The 20,919-nt window shown below is 41.0% G+C and overlaps 2 protein-coding genes across 3 annotated transcripts in view; both read left to right on the top strand.

Annotated features, from left to right (window-relative positions):
- The first annotated feature begins 2,216 nt into the window (after positions 1-2,216).
- The window catches only part of sgsm1a (small G protein signaling modulator 1a), a 47,376-nt gene continuing 28,673 nt past the window's right edge, over positions 2,217-20,919 (top strand). For both annotated transcript variants that reach the window (XM_010876777.5, XM_020052783.3), the window contains exons 1-2: positions 2,217-2,287; positions 2,396-2,439. In XM_010876777.5, coding sequence (XP_010875079.3) covers positions 2,281-2,287; positions 2,396-2,439 — 51 coding nt within the window. In that variant the 5' untranslated portion in view covers positions 2,217-2,280. The remainder of the gene's footprint in view (positions 2,288-2,395; positions 2,440-20,919) is intronic.
- LOC105014448 (toll-like receptor 13) lies at positions 17,267-20,417 on the top strand. Its single transcript, XM_010876775.5, has one exon. It carries the CDS (start codon positions 17,351-17,353, stop codon positions 20,234-20,236), a length of 2,886 nt encoding a protein of 961 aa, XP_010875077.2. The 5' UTR covers positions 17,267-17,350; the 3' UTR covers positions 20,237-20,417.

A 20,919-nucleotide genomic window follows, 5' to 3' on the forward strand; every position in this document is an offset into this window, starting at 1 on the left:
ATAACGGGCATTATGAACAGAAGAAACTTCCGTAAAAAGGGTGGCGTGATCTAAATGTATACATTAGGTATTTGTAATGTTTACGACTTTATAATATGCAATATGCATTCTACATTGTATTCATGATTTTCACATTGTATTTTGGTCAGGGAAGAATACTTTCACGCCTGAAGAAATTATTTCCAATGACACTGTCGCCATCTACTGGACAATGTTAAGCCAGCGAGTAAATATCCACATATTGTTTCATGATTTCATCAATCAAAGTTTAAGATTTGTTCAATTTACTCTTAAGAATAAACCATTATGTTGGTCTAGTAAAAATAAGGTTCTTTTTAGCTTCCTTCCAAAAAAGCAAATTGCCTAAATTGGTTACAAGCTATATGTAGCAACTACACAATTGCTAGTGCCTCAGAAATGTCATGTGGTGTTATTAAATAACACTTGATCAAGGCAGTTACATTACCCGGTAAGAGATGGTACCAGTGTTTCCCAATCCTGGTCCTGGTGACCCAAAGGGGTGCACGTTTTTCTTTTTGCCCAAGCACTCACGCACCTGATTAAAATAAAAAACTTGATGATAGGTTGATTAGGTCAATCAAGTATGCAAATAGTAGGGCAACATTTGACTAAGGTGTGTGTGCAAAAACAAGAACGGGCAAACCTTGGGGTCATCAGGAACAGGATTGGCAAACATGGCTTTAGTTGAAGTAAAGTGTATAAATGTGTTATGATACCTGAAGTAATAAAAGCTGTCATAACCTGTAATAATGTTATCAGGGCACATAAATGTAGATTTGCTGTGACATATACACAGTGCAACTTAGCTCCAGTCCTAAAAGGACCAAACTATTTTTGTTTTAATCTGACTCATTTCACACACTAAATAATGTCATACATTTAGGGGCGGCAAGGTGGCCTAGTGGTTAAGGTATCTGTCCGAAAAGTCGTTCCATCCTTAAGCATGACAGTTAACCCTAATTGTTCCTCCTCCCAATAACATTCCCTCCAGGTCATTGCTGTAAATAGAAATTGGTTCTTAATCCACTTGCCTGGTTAAAAAACATATTGTAAATGGTATGTTTAATAGTTACCATATTGTTATCATAGTAATTGAGCACACAATGATATCAGAATAAGGTGTTGCTGATGACTGATGATTGCAGACGCAGATTTCAGGAGCAGTATAACCCGCGAACGTCTGCCCTTCTGAGCAACCATTAACTCAATTGTAATTGGAACGATCGGCCAGCAGATGGTGCCACATGTGTTCATTAGGATCTCGTCTTAAAAACAGAGGCGTTCTTTCACGTGTTAATCACATACAGTTAATCACGTACAGTCACAACAGGTTTTAAATACACTGTTAAATAAATAATTCACCCCAACAGTATATTATGTAATTTGCTTCTTGATATGAAGGCCATAAAACCAGGACACCACTGGATCTGCTCAATAAGCTTTGCTAATATGTTTCAGGGGGTTGCTTAGCAACACATCTTATTGGCGAAGGAAAGCTTTTGTGTATTTTGTAACCAAAATTGCTTCAGGCCAGGGCTCAGGATGTCTCCTTCGCAGGATATAGTGGGATGGATGAATGAGGCATGTGGAATGTTATGCCTAGAATTCGGTGTCTAAACAAGACATAGAGATGTGAAATACACAAACATCTCCACTACATTATTAGGCCCATGGAAGATTAACTATTTTCTCTGTCAATGTTGTGTTATGGATGATAATGCATCTTCTGTAAAAATACAATAAAAAAGAACAACTGTAATAATGGACTGAAAGTTAAAAAGTATGTGATGAGGCACGTCACCATAAAAAGTCATAGGATTAGTAAATTACCATGGATGGACATTATTATAAAAAGGATTGTTTAATTATAAGCTCCCAACTTTATAGAAGGACACGTCAATAATATGTAAATTGTGTGGAGAAAAAATTCTGGCTATTGAATAATCAATCAATATGGCATCCCAAATGTGTGCACTGTCTCTTTGAGATATTGTATCCTACCGTCACATACAATAGCTACATAATGTTTTTTTTTATTATCTGTGCAAAATTGCCACGTTTTAGTGTTGTGTATGGTTTTGAGTTTGCGTTTCTGGAAATTATCCTAGCAAGAATCGAATATAACAGATTGCTGTAGCTTTAAGAGGTGTGAGTAAAGGCTAGAGCGCTGAGCTCTCTCGCTTCGCAAAGCTACATAGTTGATGGAAGCAGTGTGAAGAAGCTACGCAAAGGGGAGGCGATTTCATAACAACAGCAGTAATGGCAGGTGAGAGAAAACGGTACCGTATACATCTTAACCAAATAAAACATTCATAATGTGCTACAAATGTAAATGTAAAAGAAATTACATGACAACCTATCTGGTATGTTTTAGAAGCAGAGACGCGTCAGAGGCTGCTGCGCACCGTCAAGAAGGAGGTGGGTGTTTTCTGCCAGCCTGCAACAATAATTATCTGATCTGAAAAACACACACACCGGTTATGCGTATGGCATAAATTTCACTCTTTCCTCCCTGAGTAGAAACAACAGCTATTCACGTGTTCTTTATGTGGGCACAGATAATACACTGGCTAAAATCACAGTAAACAATAGCCACATGTGCATTTGCTGTATATAATTGCAAATAACATGATTTGGACATTGTAGTATCTATTTTGAGTGCACTGTATTATTACAAATAATAAAGTAACATTTAATTAGGGGTTAAGATATATGAAAAGCCGTATAAATAATAAAAATTTATTTATGGGGTCCTGTCATGGAACTCTGGTCGGCCTCTATGAACCAATTACCTTGAGCCGTCAGGATGTGTTTTTAAAATTCAATGCCTTCCGTGTTATTCTGTTGGGTTGACTGTCTTCCTATTTGAAACAGCAAGGTTTCTGTGATTTTAAATGCAGTAATTGATGCAATCTGTCTGTGTTGCTACATTCTCCAAAAAAGTCTGAGAAATTTTGAATTTAACCAACTGACTGAATAACCAGCTGAGAAATATAAAGATGGTTCTGAGGAAGATAATGTAAATCAAAGGTCTTACGTGCTGCTGCTTTACAATTCAGCTTTAAATACAGAGTTGTCTATTTATTTGGATTTCAAAAGTGATTTATGGACACAGTTGTCCAGTCTTGTGAAGAACATGCTTTCAACTCTGAAAGAAATGCTGAGGTTTCCCCAGCATTTCTGTTGTAAACCCTGTTACACTGTGAGCGAATCAGAGTTATTTTACTCTCTTGTCTTCAGAGGTTATTTGATAAGTCAGTTTTGTTTGCTGTCTGAAGACTCTAAATATTCTCTTTATTGGCCTCATAAAAGCCCTGGACCTTTTTCCACACGAGGACATCAAATCATCCAAGTCTGTGTCTGTCTAAATGAAAGATCTCACCGTTTATTCCTGATCTTCATAAAGGTCTGTCACCAGCCTTATCAGCAGAGCCCAGACCCACCCGATGTGATTAAGCCTGCCTGTGTTGAGAGGCCCTGATGAGATTCACTTCCCTCAGGATACAACCCAGGTTCAGCTCTCCAGTTCTCAATGCTTACAATGTCTCTGATTGTACCTACAGTAAACTGCAGTGCAGCGGAGTTGTACACACGACTAGAGCATTCTGTCTTTCCAGTGAGACAGTATAATTGCTACACTCTCCAGCGCACCTTTGGTGGCACAAAGAACAGTGACATGACTGCAGAGAAGCAACAAATAGAGTGAGCATATAACTGATCTAGTTGGTGGAAAAAGCATGAATGCCCCTACAAAGTATTTACTAAGCCACAGTGGTATTCTCTTGAGGAGAGCCTTTGTAACAGGGAATACACTGCATATGTTTGCTGGAAGGAAATTGTTTAACTTAATCTCTTAATCTCTTAATCTTAATCTCTAAAAGTGAGTTATTAAACATCTGTTTTCTTTGCCTTTTTAGCTTTTATCCATAGTGAGCATTTTGCTGCTAGGCTACATGCGTTGGAATAATGGTCAGTTGAATTCCAACCAAATGTTGGAACCCCTCTGGAAGACAAACCAACACGTTTAGGACGTTGGTTGTGTGTGTGGCTGCCACACTGGTGGGGCACTGGGTGCTGTCGTTGTGTGTGTGTGTGTGTGTGGGGGGGGGGGGGGGGGGAAGTGGCACGACAGCGGGCAGTGGAATCTAGGGTTTGATACAAGCAACCCTCCGATTGCCAGATAACTTCCCGCTCACCCTTCTAACCATAAGGCTGCTTTCAAAAGTACAGATACCAAGGGTGGCACTCCTAAATCTGATCTATTTGTGACACGTAGAACACATCTGCATGCAAGAGGGAATGTTCAGGCTGGTAATGATAGTGATTCTGATTGTACATGTACTCATTCTGTTTGCATTTTGATTCTATTTATTATTTTTGTCATGGGTTTGCTTGGGTACTGTTTGTCTGACTGCTTGGCAGTTAGATCTCTAAAGCTCTCCTCTAACTGGCTAGGTGCCACTTTGTACAATCTCTGGGTCTAGGCTTCTGGTATTCTCTTCCCCTCTCCTCCTCCTCCTCCTCCTCCTCTCTCCCCCTCCTCCTCTCTTTCCTACATGCATACAGACGTCATACATACACACACATACACACCTGTGTTTACATAAGGAGAGAGAAACAGGCTCATGAAGTGCTGTGGCACAGAGAGCAAGAGCTCACCTTTCATTTGCTTTTCTCTGTCGGTCACCTTTTTCGAGCCTGGCTGCTTACTTAGGATAAGGTTTCAACCAGTGCACCACCATTACATGAACAACCAAGCACTGTCTCTGGGAAACCTCTGGGAACCTCTGGCTGTCTTCAGGCACACTGACATTTCTCCCTGGTTTTAAATCAAACATGAACAGAAGACAAGACTATTAAGGTGTTAATGTGAATTACAGGAGCTTGCAGGCTGCTTGGTAGCAAGTAACATTTTGTATTTCATAATAGGGGGACGCCTGCTGTAAAATGAATATGGCCTCAGAACAAATAATACGCAGAACAGTTCCAGGAAATTATAAAAGTAAATTCTACCAAACTGAAGAATGAATGAAATCCAGTCACCTCTATTGTTGGCATAATGAAAAGATGAAAATAATTTTACCCAGGTAATAAGCTGTTTTTTTTCCAAAGGGGAACATTTTGTATTACATTTTTGATTCAAGGGAATCTATCAAAACATACGTACATCTAATTTATTTATCCCAAAAATAATTGTCAAGTTGATTAGCACTCTTGTTTTCAGTAATTGCAAAGTAAATGCCATGGAGCTTTGTCCTATAAAATAGAGATAGTAGAACACATTGGAGGGGATCTTAGACCATTCCTCCATTAAGAATCTTTCCTTGTCTTTGAGTTAGTTTGGTATGTGCTTATGGACTGCCCTCTTCAATTCAAACCATGGGATTTCAGTAAGATTCAGGTACAGCAACTGGCATTGCCATTGCAATATGTTGTCTTTCTTATCAATGCTTTATCATAATTCCTTCCCCTCAAAATGTGGTAAAATTGCCATCACCGTGGTCTCACATCTAAACTAGTCCCATATTAGAAGAAGAGGATAAAAAAACAAAGTCGTTTTTGTCATGCTACAGAATACATTTGGGGCCAGTCTGATACCTCCCCTGATGGTATTTCATGATGGATTAATATCTGCCTGTACGTCTCAGCATTGACCATTAATTCTGACCAAATCCTCAACTACATTTGCTGAAATGCAGCCCCAAACTTGCCAGGAACCACCACCATGCTTCACTGGTTCCTGCAGACACTCATTTCTGTACTGCTCTCTAGCCCTTCGGCGAACAAACTGCCTTCTGCAACAGCAAAATATTTCAATTTTTGACTCATCAGTCCAGAGCACCTGCTGTCATTTTCCTGCACCCCAGTTCCTGCGTTTTCATGGAAAGTTTAGTCGCTTGGCCTTGTTTCCTTGTAGGAGGTATGGCTTTTTGGCCACAAGTCTTCCATGAGGGCCACTTCTGACCAGACTTCTCCGGACAGTAGATCAATGGACCAGGGTCCCAATTCTGAGCTGATAGCCCTGCTGGAGATCTTCCACTTGTGAAGGGAACTAAGCCTGATGTGTCTGTCATCTGCTGCAGTAAGTGTCCTTGGCTGACCACTGTGTCCACGGTCCTCAATGTTGTCAGTTTTTTTGTGCTTTTTCAGAAGGGCTTGGACAGCCCATCTGGAAACCCCTGTCTGCCTTGACATTTCTGCCTGGGAGTGACCTTGCTAGTACAATGTACCTACCTTGTGTCTTGTTGCTGTGCTCTGTCTTGCCATGGTGTATGACTGGACAGTAAACTGTCTTCAGCAACCTCACCTTGTTAGCTGAGTTTGGCTGATCCTCACCCAGGTTTATTTATCCTAATAAGGTGTTTCTGTTTCAGTTAATGACTGGGATTCAACCTACATGTTGAATTGATGATCATTAGCACCTGTTTGGTATAATTGTTTAATCATACACAAAACTATAATGCTACAAAATCCCTGACTTTGTGCAAGTGTACCTAAAATAACTTAAGGTTGGTCACACCAAATATTGATTTGATTTAGATTTTTCTTCTGTTCACAAATTTTTGCATTTGTTGATAAATTGATGAATGTAATCTATTAACATGTCTATTTTTGTAAACATTCTTACTTCACAGAATTTTTTTCAAACCCCCCTTAAACATTTCCACAGTTCTATAATTTTTTTTCTATTTAATAAACAGGGACCGTTTAAACAGAAATTGTCAACCGATGAATTTAGCCACATGTAAACACATTTTTGTTTGAGAATAGGACTGACAATTGCGGTCAATTGCTTGTTTTTTTTTGTTTTACATGCCCCCCCCCTTTTTTTTAAACTACTACAACATTTACAACTCCCTTTATTGCAGGTAGGGTATCCTGTTTGTTCTTAGCGTTATTTACACAAGTAAACAAAACGATTTGAAAGATGAATTAATAGGCAATGAAAACTTCCAGTTACTGTAGTGTTGTGTGCAGCATGTTGCACCCCAAGAAGTCTGCAGAAGGTTTGCATAAATGCAACAGATTCTAAGAACTGAAGAAATGGAAATGCAACACATAGGCCTGTGGCATTAAGAAATGTTTTGCATTATTTATGCATTCACTTTGACAGCCTCGTTTGAGAAATCATTTTTAGAATGTATTTATAAGCCCAAGTGATTAATAAGTCACTCTGAATGTGAGCGGCTGCAGATGTAAATATATGCTTGGCAAGGCTTTTATAGCTGTGCCACTTGTTTTTCACCATAATAGCCCATGGGTATGGGGAATGGTGTATGGGCTTTGGCCCGTCTTCCCTCTGTTCTGATTGTGTTTGTATAGCAGGACTTTGTTTCAAAACTGTGTGAATCTCGTATATCACCGCAGTGACCATGTAGATGTTGAGGGATATTTTAAAGAAAATGTAAGGTATTCCTTATAGAAAGTGACACTTAATGTTCACATTGTTTCAGCCTTGAAGTGATCTTGACCTTTGGGCATAAGCAAGGCAGCGGTTGGCTGTCAACATTATTACAGCTCATAAGGGGCATCACATACAGTACAGGTGCTGGTCATAAAATTAGAATATCATCAAAAAGTTTATTTATTTCAGTAATTCCATTCAAACAGTGAAACCTGTATAATGTATACATTCATTCCACACAGACTGATGTATTTCAAGTGGTTTCTTCTTTCAATTTTGATTATAACTGACAACTAATGAAGACCCCAAATTCAGTATCTCAGAAAATTAGAATATTACTTAAGACCAATACAAAAAAATATTTTTAGAAATGTTGGCCAACTGAAAAGTATGAACATGAAAAGTATGAGCATGTACAGCACTCAATACTTAGTTTGGGCTCCATTTGCCTGAATTACTGCAGCAATGCGGTGTGGCATGGAGTCGATCAGTCTGTGGCACTGCTCAGGTGTTATGAGAGGCCAAGTTGCTCTGATAGTGGCCTTCAGCTCTTCTGCATTGTTGGGTCTGATGTATCGCATCTTCCTCTTCACAATACCCCATAGATTTTCTATAGGGTTAAGGTCAGGCAAGTTTGCTGGCCAATTAAGAACAGGGATACCTTGGTCCTTAAACCAGGTACTGGTAGCTTTGGCACTGTGTGCAGGTGCTTCCTACTTCCTGGTAAACGGCTGCGTTGACCTTGGACCTCATAAAGCACAGTGGACCAACACCAGCAGATGACATGGCACCCCAAACCATAACTGACTGTGGAAACCTTACACTGGACTTCAAGCAACGTGGATTCTGTGCCTCTCCTCTCTTCCTCCAGACTCTGGGACCTTGATTTCCAAAGGAAATGCAAAATTTACTTTCATCAGAGAACATAACTCAGCAGCAGTCCAGTCCTTTTTGTCTTTAGCCCAGGCGAGATGCTTCTGATGCTGTGTCTTGTTCAAGAGTGGCTTGACACAAGGAATGCGACAGCTGAAACCCATGTCTTGCATACGTCTGTGCGTAGTGGTTCTTGAAGCACTGACTCCAGCTGATCTCCCCCACATTTTGGAATGGGTTTTGTTTCACAATCCTCTCCAGGGTGCGGTTATCCCTATTGCTTGTACACTTTTCTCTACCACATCTTTTCCTTCCCTTCGCCTCTATTAATGTGCTTGGACACAGAGCTCTTTGAACAGCCAGCCTCTTTAGCTATGACCTTTTGTGTCTTGCCCTCCTTGTGCAAGGTGTCAATGGTCGTCTTTTGGACAGCTGTCAAGTCAGCAGTCTTCCCCATGATTGTGTAGAGAACTAGCCTGAGAGAACATTGAAAGGCCTTTGCAGGTGTTTTGTGTTAATTAGCTGATTAGAGTGTGGCACCAGGTGTCTTTAATATTGAACCTATTCACAATATTCTAATTTTCTGAGATTGAATTTGGTTGTCAGTTATAAGTTAGTTGTCATTAGTTGTCAGTTATAATCATAACATTTAAGAGAAAAACACTTGAAATATATCAGACTGTGTGGAATGAATGCATACATTATACAAGTTTCACTTTTTGAATGGAATTACTGAAATAAATCAACTTTTTGATGATATTCTAATTTTATGACCAGCACCTGTATATCTTCTTTAAAGTATATTTATATATATATATATATAATTGTTTTTATTTTATTGGGTAAGTGCAATGATATACACCCCTTTAAGGGCACTACTGTATACATATTTATGGAATTATACATGTTAAGGGGGCCATGTGTAAGATTTTAGCTGGACTACTAGCATAAATCCATGACTGGTAGATATCTTCAGTTAAATTTAAGTTAATGTTTCAAATGGTGTTTTTCTACAAAATTGTTTAGAGTAGCTGAAATATTACCCGTTTAAACTTGCTGATATGGTATCAGTTTGCATTGACTTGTAATTGCATTGACTCATACTCGCAGTATTATCCCCCCCAACCTAAAACACCCTAGCTAATACTATTCCGGTCACATTTGGTATGGGAAAACGAGGAGGAGACAAGTCATGCTTTTGTTTAAATTCAGTCTAGTAAACGTCATAGGGCAGGATTCGACAGTGTGCTGATTTAAACACTGCTTTGTATCCATCCCACTGTTTCCTATACTGTTGAAGGGAATACAAATGGTCATGTGTGACACCAGTCATCTGTGTTTTAGTCATTGATGAATGTTCTTGTTGACAAACTCGATCTCTCTCCCTCCTGGGGACTACTGGTGGGGACTCTGCTGAGCTGACAAAGTGACACGTGTGGTCACCATAGAAACCTACAGATCTCACCGGTTATATTCTGTGATGGTGAATCCTGTTTCTGACAGATGGAAAAATTGAACCAGTTTGGACTGAGCCTGGGCTCTCCTATTTGCACATTCTCAATGCACATTTGCAGTCCTATTCTTTTCCACAGTGGTTTAATTATGATCTGCCTTAATGATTTACAGTATGTAAAGCATTAACAATAATATATTACATGTCTGTCAGCACTAGATAATTAAGCAATAAATTCTAGCTACAAACACACAGAGAATTATTAAATCAATTAAATCAAAGTATGTTGGTAAATCATCAGTAATAAAGGAATCAAATTGTTTTGTACATTTATATAAAACTGATTAATAAAACTTTTTGTAATTTCAGCAAAACTAGATTTATTTTTATTTTTTTTCAACGTAATTATTTTTTGTAAATCTTACTGAACAGAGTCAAAAATCGCAGGGTCCAAAACAAAAGACATGAACAGCAACATCACAACAAAACAATGACCGACACCGGGAACTAGAGGGGTAACGATATGTAAACAAGACACAGGTGAAATCAATCAACAAACCTAGAAACAGAACAAACAGAACCAAAAAAACTATGAACATAGATATGTAACAGCCGGCATTGCACAGGCCATGTTGATTTTATTTGACATTTTCGAAACTATACAACTTGTAGTTTTTCTGAACCCCTGGGGGTATCCAAATGCAATATATAACAGGCAATCTATGTATTTCACTTTTCCTTTTCGGTAAAAACCCAAAACATGCGATCTTCCGTTTTTCCATATTGCCTGACTATTTCACATTATTACACGTAAGCGTCTCTCAAAAGGTGTTTTCAATACACCTTTCATGTAGCTGAGGGTCTGCAGAATCCCAGAATATAAAGCACTTCCTTCTACTATAAAGGATGACCATTTGAGAAGCCAGGGGAGTGTATGTTCTGCGGGCTTACTTGCTATATTATTGTTATTGCTTTGCATAAGAGCATCTGCTAAGTGGCTAACAAATATTATTATTATTATTATTATTATTATTATAACAAATATTATTATAATCTCAACATGAGTCACATTTGTGTCTGATCCTCGTTGCTGATGCTGGAAAGGCTGTGGAAAGGCAGCAACACATCATGATTGGGTCGTAACAGCTCTAGTTCCTGGTCGACTTTACTATATTGCAGAGCGGATGGTGTTTGATGGATTTCAAATTATTTTTAAAATGTTTCCAAATTACAGTAGTCCATGTGTGTCCACAGCTACCGTTTCCTTTTAGATCTCAAACTGCCTGGAATGAGTCATTGATCACCCATAAGGATGTGAAATTACAGTTTGTTTCATCATAGGGCTCTGTTGCGATGTTTTTCTCTTGCAGCTTTCTTCATCAGTAGCCTTGTGGGAGAAAAAAGCAGGGATTTCATTTCAAATGACTGCTTCATGCCTTCCACACACCTGCTCGTCTGAGTCACACCAATTTTTTTTTGGGAGGGGGAAGTGTTGATGTGAGTCGGTGAGTAAGATGAGTGTGTATGGTTCCTCCATGTTCTTTTGAACGTTTTAATTTGACACTCGAGTCATTTAACAGATGCTCTTATCCAGAGCAACTAACAGTGCATTCATCTTAAAATGTCTAGATGGGACTACCACACTACCTGAAGGGTGTCACCTGCAAATCAATAATAGGAGACTTTGTGTGGATATGTCTGAGCCAAGTTACATGTTGTGTAGAGAGGAGTGAGAGCCTGTGGAGGTCGGCACGCCCTGCCAGGGACGATGCAATCCACTAGTATGTAGAGCCTGTGGAGGTCGACACGCCCTGCCAGGGACGATGCAATCCACTAGTATGTAGAGCCTGTGGAGGTCGACACGCCCTGCCAGGGACGATGCAATCCACTAGTATGTAGAGCCTGTGGAGGTCGACACGCCCTGCCAGGGACGATGCAATCCACTAGTATGTAGAGCCTGTGGAGGTCGACACGCCCTGCCAGGGACGATGCAATCCACTAGTATGTAGAGCCTGTGGAGGTCGACACGCCCTGCCAGGGACGATGCAATCCACTAGTATGTAGAGCCTGTGGAGGTCGACACGCCCTGCCAGGGACGATGCAATCCACTAGTATGTAGAGCCTGTGGAGGTCGACACGCCCTGCCAGGGACGATGCAATCCACTAGTATGTAGAGCCTGTGGAGGTCGACACGCCCTGCCAGGGACGATGCAATCCACTAGTATGTAGAGCCTGTGGAGGTCGACACGCCCTGCCAGGGACGATGCAATCCACTAGTATGTAGAGCCTGTGGAGGTCGACACGCCCTGCCAGGGACGATGCAATCCACTAGTATGTAGAGCCTGTGGAGGTCGACACGCCCTGCCAGGGACGATGCAATCCACTAGTATGTAGAGCCTGTGGAGGTCGACACGCCCTGCCAGGGACGATGCAATCCACTAGTATGTAGAGCCTGTGGAGGTCGACACGCCCTGCCAGGGACGATGCAATCCACTAGTATGTAGAGCCTGTGGAGGTCGACACGCCCTGCCAGGGACGATGCAATCCACTAGTATGTAGAGCCTGTGGAGGTCGGCACGCCCTGCCAGGGACGATGCAATCCACTAGTATGTAGAGCCTGTGGAGGTCGGCACGCCCTGCCAGGGACGATGCAATCCACTAGTATGTAGAGCCTGTGGAGGTCGACACGCCCTGCCAGGGACGATGCAATCCACTAGTATGTAGAGCCTGTGGAGGTCGACACGCCCTGCCAGGGACGATGCAATCCACTAGTATGTAGAGCCTGTGGAGGTCGACACGCCCTGCCAGGGACGATGCAATCCACTAGTATGTAGAGCCTGTGGAGGTCGACACGCCCTGCCAGGGACGATGCAATCCACTAGTATGTAGAGCCTGTGGAGGTCGACACGCCCTGCCAGGGACGATGCAATCCACTAGTATGTAGAGCCTGTGGAGGTCGACACGCCCTGCCAGGGACGATGCAATCCACTAGTATGTAGAGCCTGTGGAGGTCGACACGCCCTGCCAGGGACGATGCAATCCACTAGTATGTAGAGCCTGTGGAGGTCGGCACGCCCTGCCAGGGACGATGCAATCCACTAGTATGTAGAGCCTGTGGAGGTCGACACGCCCTGCCAGGGACGATGCAATCCACTAGTATGTAGAGCCTGTGGAGGTCGACACGCCCTGCCAGGGACGATGCAATCCACTAGTATGTAGAGCCTGTGGAGGTCGACACGCCCTGCCAGGGACGATGCAATCCACTAGTATGTAGAGCCTGTGGAGGTCGACACGCCCTGCCAGGGACGATGCAATCCACTAGTATGTAGAGCCTGTGGTGCATGGAGGGTCTGATGGTGCACAGCGTTGATGGCAGTGGAGAGGGGGATGAAAACTGAGATGGGAGTCTGCTTGGGTAGTGCTTAGGCCCTCTGTGACATGGTCTTGGTTAAGTGACCAGTCTTGAAGCCTGACTGGTTATGGTCAAGGAGATCATTCAAGGAAAACAGAAAAAGTACGTTCTAGTGCATTGGAAAGACTCTACGAAAGGGGTCAGTTAGTTGTTTTTTCAGGAAGGCAGTTACACCGTCCTTCTTGAAATTGGAAGGAATGCAGCCAATGAATAGGGAGGAGTTGATGAGTAATGGGAGAAGGTCTCTGGAGCCATCACTTGTTTCATCAGGAGGGAACGTGGAATAAAGTGGTTGTTGCCTAGATTTAGTTTACTGTGTCAAGGGACCAGTGGATCGGAGTGTATGAGGTGCAGGTGTCACCAATCATCTTTATAAAATAGTGGACAAAGTAGAGAGGAAAGATGGAGGTGGAAGACTGAGAGAGGAGGCAAAGAGTTTTGGGTTCGAAGTTTGTGATGGAATTTGATGTTAGTGGCAGGAAGATTATAGAAGGAAAGCACTTGAAACAATCCTGGAAAAACCTCTTCAATGGATACCGCTCATTCCCTGGCCTGCATACTCCGCAGAACTGTCTCCCACTGATCATGTTTGGGGTGCTCTGGATCGACGTGCACCACAGTGCGTTTGCACAGACACTGAGAAACGGCTGAATAGCGTTCCGCTGGCCACATAACAGCCAGGGTCAACTCCATGTGAACATGTTTCACGCTGCCTTACACAAATGGTTGTCACATCAGACCCAGACTGGTTCTCTGAGCCACGTCCCTGACATAAAAAAAAAAGTTCTCTCTTTTCAACAGATGCATATTAGTATTCTCAGTCATTTCAACTTCATAGATTAGGGGCTTCATACTGTAGATTTTTTTTTCCATAGACTAAATTCCTTTTGAACTGTTACTTTGTAAAACCTATAAAATTGTTGCATGTCCGTTTGTGTTTTTGTTCAGAGTACTTTGTGTTTGTGGTAATTATAGAAATTATAAAAGGTGAAATTATTTTTATTTATTAATTTTTTGCTTAGGTTGTCTTATTGAATCAGGGTCTGGACAGAGAGATGTTGATAGAGGCTGTGGCTAAAATGCTATGACAGGGCAGTCTGAACTTTATGTAGATGCTGGCTAGCGCACAGGCTTAAGAAGATGTGTGTGTGTGTGTGTGTGTGTGTGGATATAACACCTGTGTTTCCCACAAAAAATTCTAAAATGACAACTTGGCTCCAAACAACTCCTAGTGGTTTAAATAATTGTATTGCCAGTGAACATTACTGTCTTGGGGGAAATTTGGGTGTGTATATGTACATTTTCAGTAATGGTCATTAACGCATACAGGTCATTGATAGAATGGATGCGAATAGCAGTTAGTGAAAAGATTGCATAGTTAGAGTAAAAAGTAAATAAAAGTCAGCATACGCTCATTATATAAGCCTTAATCATAATCCTCTTTCTTTCTAACTTGACCAGTTTATTCCAGCAACTGTAGGCTTACATCAATTATAGCCATTCATTAAATAAAGAAATTATATACATTTAAAATTATATAGCAAATTAGTTGACAGATGGTGTTTTCCAGGTTGAGTTGTAATACTCATTCAGGATTTCAGAATTTATATTATGGCTTTGATTTGTCAGTGGGTATAGTATCAGCATTAGGAAACGATATTCATGCACGGCAGTAATAAGTGATTTGATTGGAGGGGCTCAGGTGCCATTGCATGTGTATCTGGTCCAAAGCAATGCAGTCATTTCTTTTTCTGGACAATATTTTTTCTGGTGGCTGCTTTTTTATGTTACATTTTGGTGAATAACAGCTGTATTCGACCTTCTTAGGGAGTTTTTCCTAGCCACTGAAATCCAACACTACCGTTGTTTGCTCCTTGGGGTTTAAGGCCGGGTGTCTCTGTAAAGCACTTTGTGACAACTGCTGTTGTAAAAAGGGCTTTATAAATACATTTGATTGATTGACTGTATTTTGAACATTATACATTTTGCAGTGCTGTTTAATGAAACGTTTTTAAAGCCACTGTCGCCTCCTGGCAGTGAGATCCAAGAGCCTCTTACCCTCATTCGGAGCACAGACACCTGCTTGTTGTTACTACCCTACTGTTCCTCATCACAGTGCCTTTTGAAGTTCCTCCGTCCATTGTGTATCTTGTCAATCGGCATTTGGTTTTTATACCTATGTGATGTTTACATTTTTGTTACTTCTCAGTGTTTTTAAAGTCCTCTGTTCTTCCTGCCCCTGCGTATTGCTTCCTACTATCAATCTCAGAGCTACGTTTCCGGGCATATTTAGTCTCTGTGTGCCCACTTCCTGGTTCTAATGGCAAGACGTGTATGCATACTGTTGCAGGCAATAAGGTTGATGAATCCCAATAAATTGGTATGTAACACAAATCATAGGATTGTCACATGCACCAGTAAGTTGTGAAAAATGTACACATGGCTGATAAATGAGGGCCCTGGAGGAGGATTAGTTTGTGGTGTTGGGGCGAATAACATACAGGTGAGTTGCAATTTCCCAAATTAAAGTGATTCAAGAAAAAACAACAGACTGAACGAATGCTCCAAGCTAGAAGGTTATAACTGACTATCCTTATCATAGTAAAGCAAGTCCATAGAAAAATGTGTGCTTCCAAGATTACTTGGACAATATTACATGTTTGATTATCTGTGTTTATTTTGCACGTGTGTCCGTTCTCCAGCTGCCTCTCCTGAGAAGTTCCCCTGAGAATTCTGATTCTAACAGTAATAACTTGACCTATTTACTTCATTATTAGCTGTGTTGCTGCTACTGTCTTACAAAATGACTAATATGCAATATGGCCAACTCATAACTTATAACAGAGATTGATGACAAAACATCATACTAGGATCAGTTATGACCTTAGTAATAGTGACTTTGATCAGTAAATTGTCAGTTTTGTTTCTCTGTCAGCGATGCTTGATCATTTTTAGTCCTGAATGGGGCCGTACTTCATTTAAATAATTGAGAAAATGCACAGCTGCCGTCTTAACTCTGTGCATTCTGTTCAATTAAGTTTTAACATCTAATGTACAAACAGTGGCTCTTAACAGTATTCACACCTCTTGGACCCCCCTTGGACTCCCACTTCACAGCAGCTAACAGAACTTGTTGGCACTCCTCCACTCCATTTTATCACGTCACACTATGAAATCAAGATGGATTTAATCAGCAGTTTCTGACACTGATACGCCAAAAAATCTATGAATTAAGTGGAAAAAAAAATCCACAAATGTATTTTACAAATGTAGTGTCCTAAACATACCATCTCCTGAGATGGCAGGTGGTTAATGCCTACTACCTTTTCCTGGCTTATCTCCACAATACCAAGAGGAGGAAGACATGTGCACCTCATAGAGGCCAGTATGATGCCTTTATGTCTGTTGGATGAACAGAAGGACGTCCTGATCCTGGTGTTTCTGGAGGATATCCCAGCCCAGGAGCTTTCTCCCTACCACCGGATGAGGAGACTGGTGAAGAAACGCACTTACTTGAGCTGGCCTAGAGCCGGGGAGCACCCAGGGGTTTTCTGGGAGAAACTCCGTTTGGCCCTAGAGACCAGAAACTGTACTGCTGAGGAGAACCCTCTCCTGTCTGGGGAGGAAAGGCCATTATAGTACACATTCTTAATGTCAAGTAAATGGATCAGAACCTGGATTTAAAGAAAGTAGCAATGCAATTTAAGTTAATTTTAGATCAAAATGTATCAACCGCATAGTTTTGCTTTTCTGCTCTATTTTCAGAGTATGACAACATTACAGCCATCTAAAACTGAGTTGGGAAATGTATGAAATACATAGGGAAATGATCAACATTATACAATTTTTTTACCTCTCTTTTATGTTCAAATATTTTTTGTTTAACCTACCAAATAAAATCTATAAATTCAGTGGGGGAAAAAATCCACAAATGTATTTGGTTGACTGGGTGATTGGAATGTTTTTACTAAATGTACGGAAGTGACACATCTAGTGACACAGATAGGGAAGTTGGTCATTGGAACTCCGAAATGTATGTTCTGCATTTCATGATCATTTTGCTTTTCTGGAGGGAGACACGACTGTGTCCTTTATTTTCTGTCAATATCTGCAAAGCATAAGGATCTTGATAGGAACTCAAGACTACCACCAAACACTTTTCTGTCTGGACTAAACTAAGACAACCATGGCAGCAAGACGAAGTGGAGCTGCATATTATCAGCAGAGTGTAGCTCAGTGCTTTCTGCTGTGTTGCTGTATTTTTGTTAATCCAGGGATTGGATATTCACTAAAAAACTGCACAGTCCGTGAAACTCTTGATGATCCTAACATGAAAGTAGTCTGTACTATGAGGAAACTCCAAGCCATACCTGATGACATTCCGCAAAAAGTTAGAACGTTGGATATTTCCTGCAATAATATTGCACTTATCAAGAAGTCGGATTTTAAAGATCTTATGGTTGTTAACATTTTAAACATGTCCAGCAACCAGATATGTTTTGTAGAGGGTGGAGCTTTTTTGGACCTGGTGACTCTAAAGGAGTTGAACCTAGCCGACAACAAACTCACCACTCTCACAGAAGATTTGTTTCTTGGTTTGGGCAACCTCTCAGTTCTTCGATTAGACAACAACCTCATCAAAACTATTGCATCCTTGTCCTTTCATTGTCTCTCCAATTTACAGAAGCTGAATTTGACCAGAAACCGACTGAAGTTTTTGAAGGATATTCATCCCATCTTACAATTTACCAACTTGCAGGAGTTATTCATTGGGTTTAACAGATTTACCACTTTCCAGTCGCAGGAAATATCAAACACATCCATGGGCCTGCAAGTTTTGGATGTGTCCAGCAATCCACTGGGAGTCTTCAGAATCACAGGTGATGTTCTTCCTCACCTTCAGACATTAAACCTGTCCTTCTCTGGTCCAAATGGAAGCCTGGAATGGGATGTGCTGAATAGTTCTTTCCTGAGCAGCGTGTCCATTCTTAACTTGAATGGTGTCAACATGTCTTCGGATTGGGTCGATATGGTGTTGCAGAGCTTTAACTCTTCATTAAAACAACTAACACTGTATAATATAGGAGAAGAGAGAATCAAGACCTTTACAGATGCTGCTTGCCGTATTCCTAAGTTGAGGGTGCTCCGATTGCTTCAAAGTAATATTTTGTTTGTCTCTGAAGAGATGCTGCAGTCTTGCAACAAGCTGACTGAGCTGGACCTATCAAACAATCTTCTTACGGAACTTTCTAACTCTTCATTCAAATCAATGACGCAGCTGGATACTCTAAATCTGGGCAAAAACAGGCTTTCTTCTGTGCCAAATGTCATCAGGAATCTCCAATCTCTACACCAACTGGATCTTAGCGTCAATAACATCAATAAACTACACTGCTCTGATTTTGTCAATCTGACAGGACTCTCAATACTCCATATTTACCACAATAAAATTCCCAACATTGAAGGCTGTGTTTTTCAACATTTAAGGGACTTGAAGGTCTTGAATATTGGAACAAATAAATTCCTGACTTTGGCTGGTGCTTTCAAGAATGGTTTTCAACAACAACTAGAAATCTTGGATTTGCGAGGTGGTTTATTAGAAACTCTCTCTAATGGAGATTTTAAAGGCTTGACATCCCTTCAATCCTTGGTTATGTACAACAATAAAATTTCCGTTATTGAAAATGGAGCATTTGAGGGACTGGGCAACCTCATCAACCTTCATCTGGCATCAAATAAAATCACTCGAGTTCTCACAGGGGACACTTTCAAAGGACTAACAAAGTTAAAAGAACTAAATTTATCCTCCAATCGTATTAGTTATGAAACCCAAGGTGAACTCAACTATCCACCCTTCTGTCTTCTCTCATCTCTAGAGATTCTGATAATCTTCAGTCAGCATCCTGCAGGAATGATTTATCTGCCATCCAACTTTCTCAAAGGTCTGAAATCTTTATTGGTTTTCAATGCAAAGAATCTTAACATTAGGTCCCTTCACCCTAACACATTCATCTACACTCCCAAATTGTTGTCACTTGACATTAGCCTGAATGAATTCAGAGTTCTCAGTCCTGAGCCTTTTCTTCCTGTCCCTAGACTTAATCAACTCTTCCTGTCCAAAGCCCAACTTCCATCTTTAGATTTTCTCATAGGAGCCAACCTCACTCAGCTTAGTTTATTGAAAGTAACAAATAATGCTTTGACTGCAATCAGTCCGGAGGAGATTACGTCTATTCCTGCCTTGAGTTACATTGAACTAAAATACAATGCTTTCATTTGTGACTGCAGCAATTCCTGGTTTATCAACTGGCTAAAAGAAAGCAATAAAATCCAAGTTGTTTATGCCTACGATTATGAATGTAAGAACCCAGTTGTCCCAAAAGATACTAAATTGTTAGAGCTTGACACCAATTACTGTTCAATAAGCTTCCTTTGTTTCATCTCCACCACTTGTGTGGTCCTTTTCACACTGATAGTCTCCTATACATACCATCTCCTGAGATGGCAGGTGGTTTATGCCTACTACCTTTTCCTGGCTTATCTCCACGATACCAAGAGGAGGAAGACTTGTGCACCTCATAAAGGCCAGTATGATGCCTTTATCTCCTACAACGCCCACGATGAGCCTTGGGTTCTGAGGGAGCTACTACCAAAGCTGGAGGGAGAGCAGGGCTGGAGGTTGTGTCTGCACCACCGGGACTTCCAGCCAGGCAAACCCATCATGGACAACATCACAGACGCCATCTACGGGTGCCGCAAGACCATCTGCGTGATAAGCCGCCGTTACCTGGAGAGCGAGTGGTGCTCCCGGGAGATCCAGATGGCCAACTTCCGTCTGTTGGATGAACAGAAGGACGTCCTGATCCTGGTGTTTCTGGAGGATATCCCAGCCCAGGAGCTTTCTCCCTACCACCGGATGAGGAGACTGGTGAAGAAACGCACTTACTTGAGCTGGCCTAGAGCCGGGGAGCACCCAGGGGTTTTCTGGGAGAAACTCCGTTTGGCCCTAGAGACCAGAAACTGTACTGCTGAGGAGAACCCTCTCCTGTCTGGGGAGGAAAGGCCATTATAGTACACATTCTTAATTTCAAGTAAATGGATCAGAACCTGGATTTAAAGAAAGTAGCAATGCAATTTAAGTTAATTTTAGATCAAAATGTATCAACCGCATAGTTCTGCTTTTCTGCTCTATTTTCAGAGTATGACAACATTACAGCCATATAAAACTGAGTTGGGCAATTGTATAATGTTGATCATTTCCCTATTTTTTACTTCTCTTTTTTGTTCAAATATTTTATTTCCTTTTCTTTCGTAATGTTTATAATGAAATATTTTTAAAAATAAAATATCAATTTCAACATTCTGCCCATGAATATGTACCTTGCACATAAACTAATTTCCACCTTCTCTTCACCCAAGTGTGACAGTGCATTTTGTTCTGGCGGACCCCTGTACAACTTCACACACAATTCACATCCGACTGTTTTAGCCAACAGAGCAAGAAGCTAGAACTCAGGTAACAATGTAATTAAGCTGTAATTATATGGGTTAGTTTCATAGCCGCAAACTGAAATGGCTGAGTTTATATTTGTTATAAATTTATATATTTTTTTATTTCTTACCCAGGCGTTACCAAGTGCACACATCTCAAGAATGGTTATTCATCACACAACTGAGGTTCAGTGTACTGCCTTAGTTACGCTTATTATTACTGATAATATAATGGGTCTGTTTAACAAAACTAAACATACAGTC

Source organism: Esox lucius, chromosome 13 (genome assembly GCF_011004845.1).
Source record: "Esox lucius isolate fEsoLuc1 chromosome 13, fEsoLuc1.pri, whole genome shotgun sequence".
NCBI classification, from domain to species: domain Eukaryota; kingdom Metazoa; phylum Chordata; class Actinopteri; order Esociformes; family Esocidae; genus Esox; species Esox lucius.

Bases quoted from the DNA above. Each gene is read 5' to 3' on its own strand.
- LOC105014448 (XM_010876775.5), top strand. From the start codon at position 17,351: ATGGCAGCAAGACGAAGTGGAGCTGCATATTATCAGCAGAGTGTAGCT.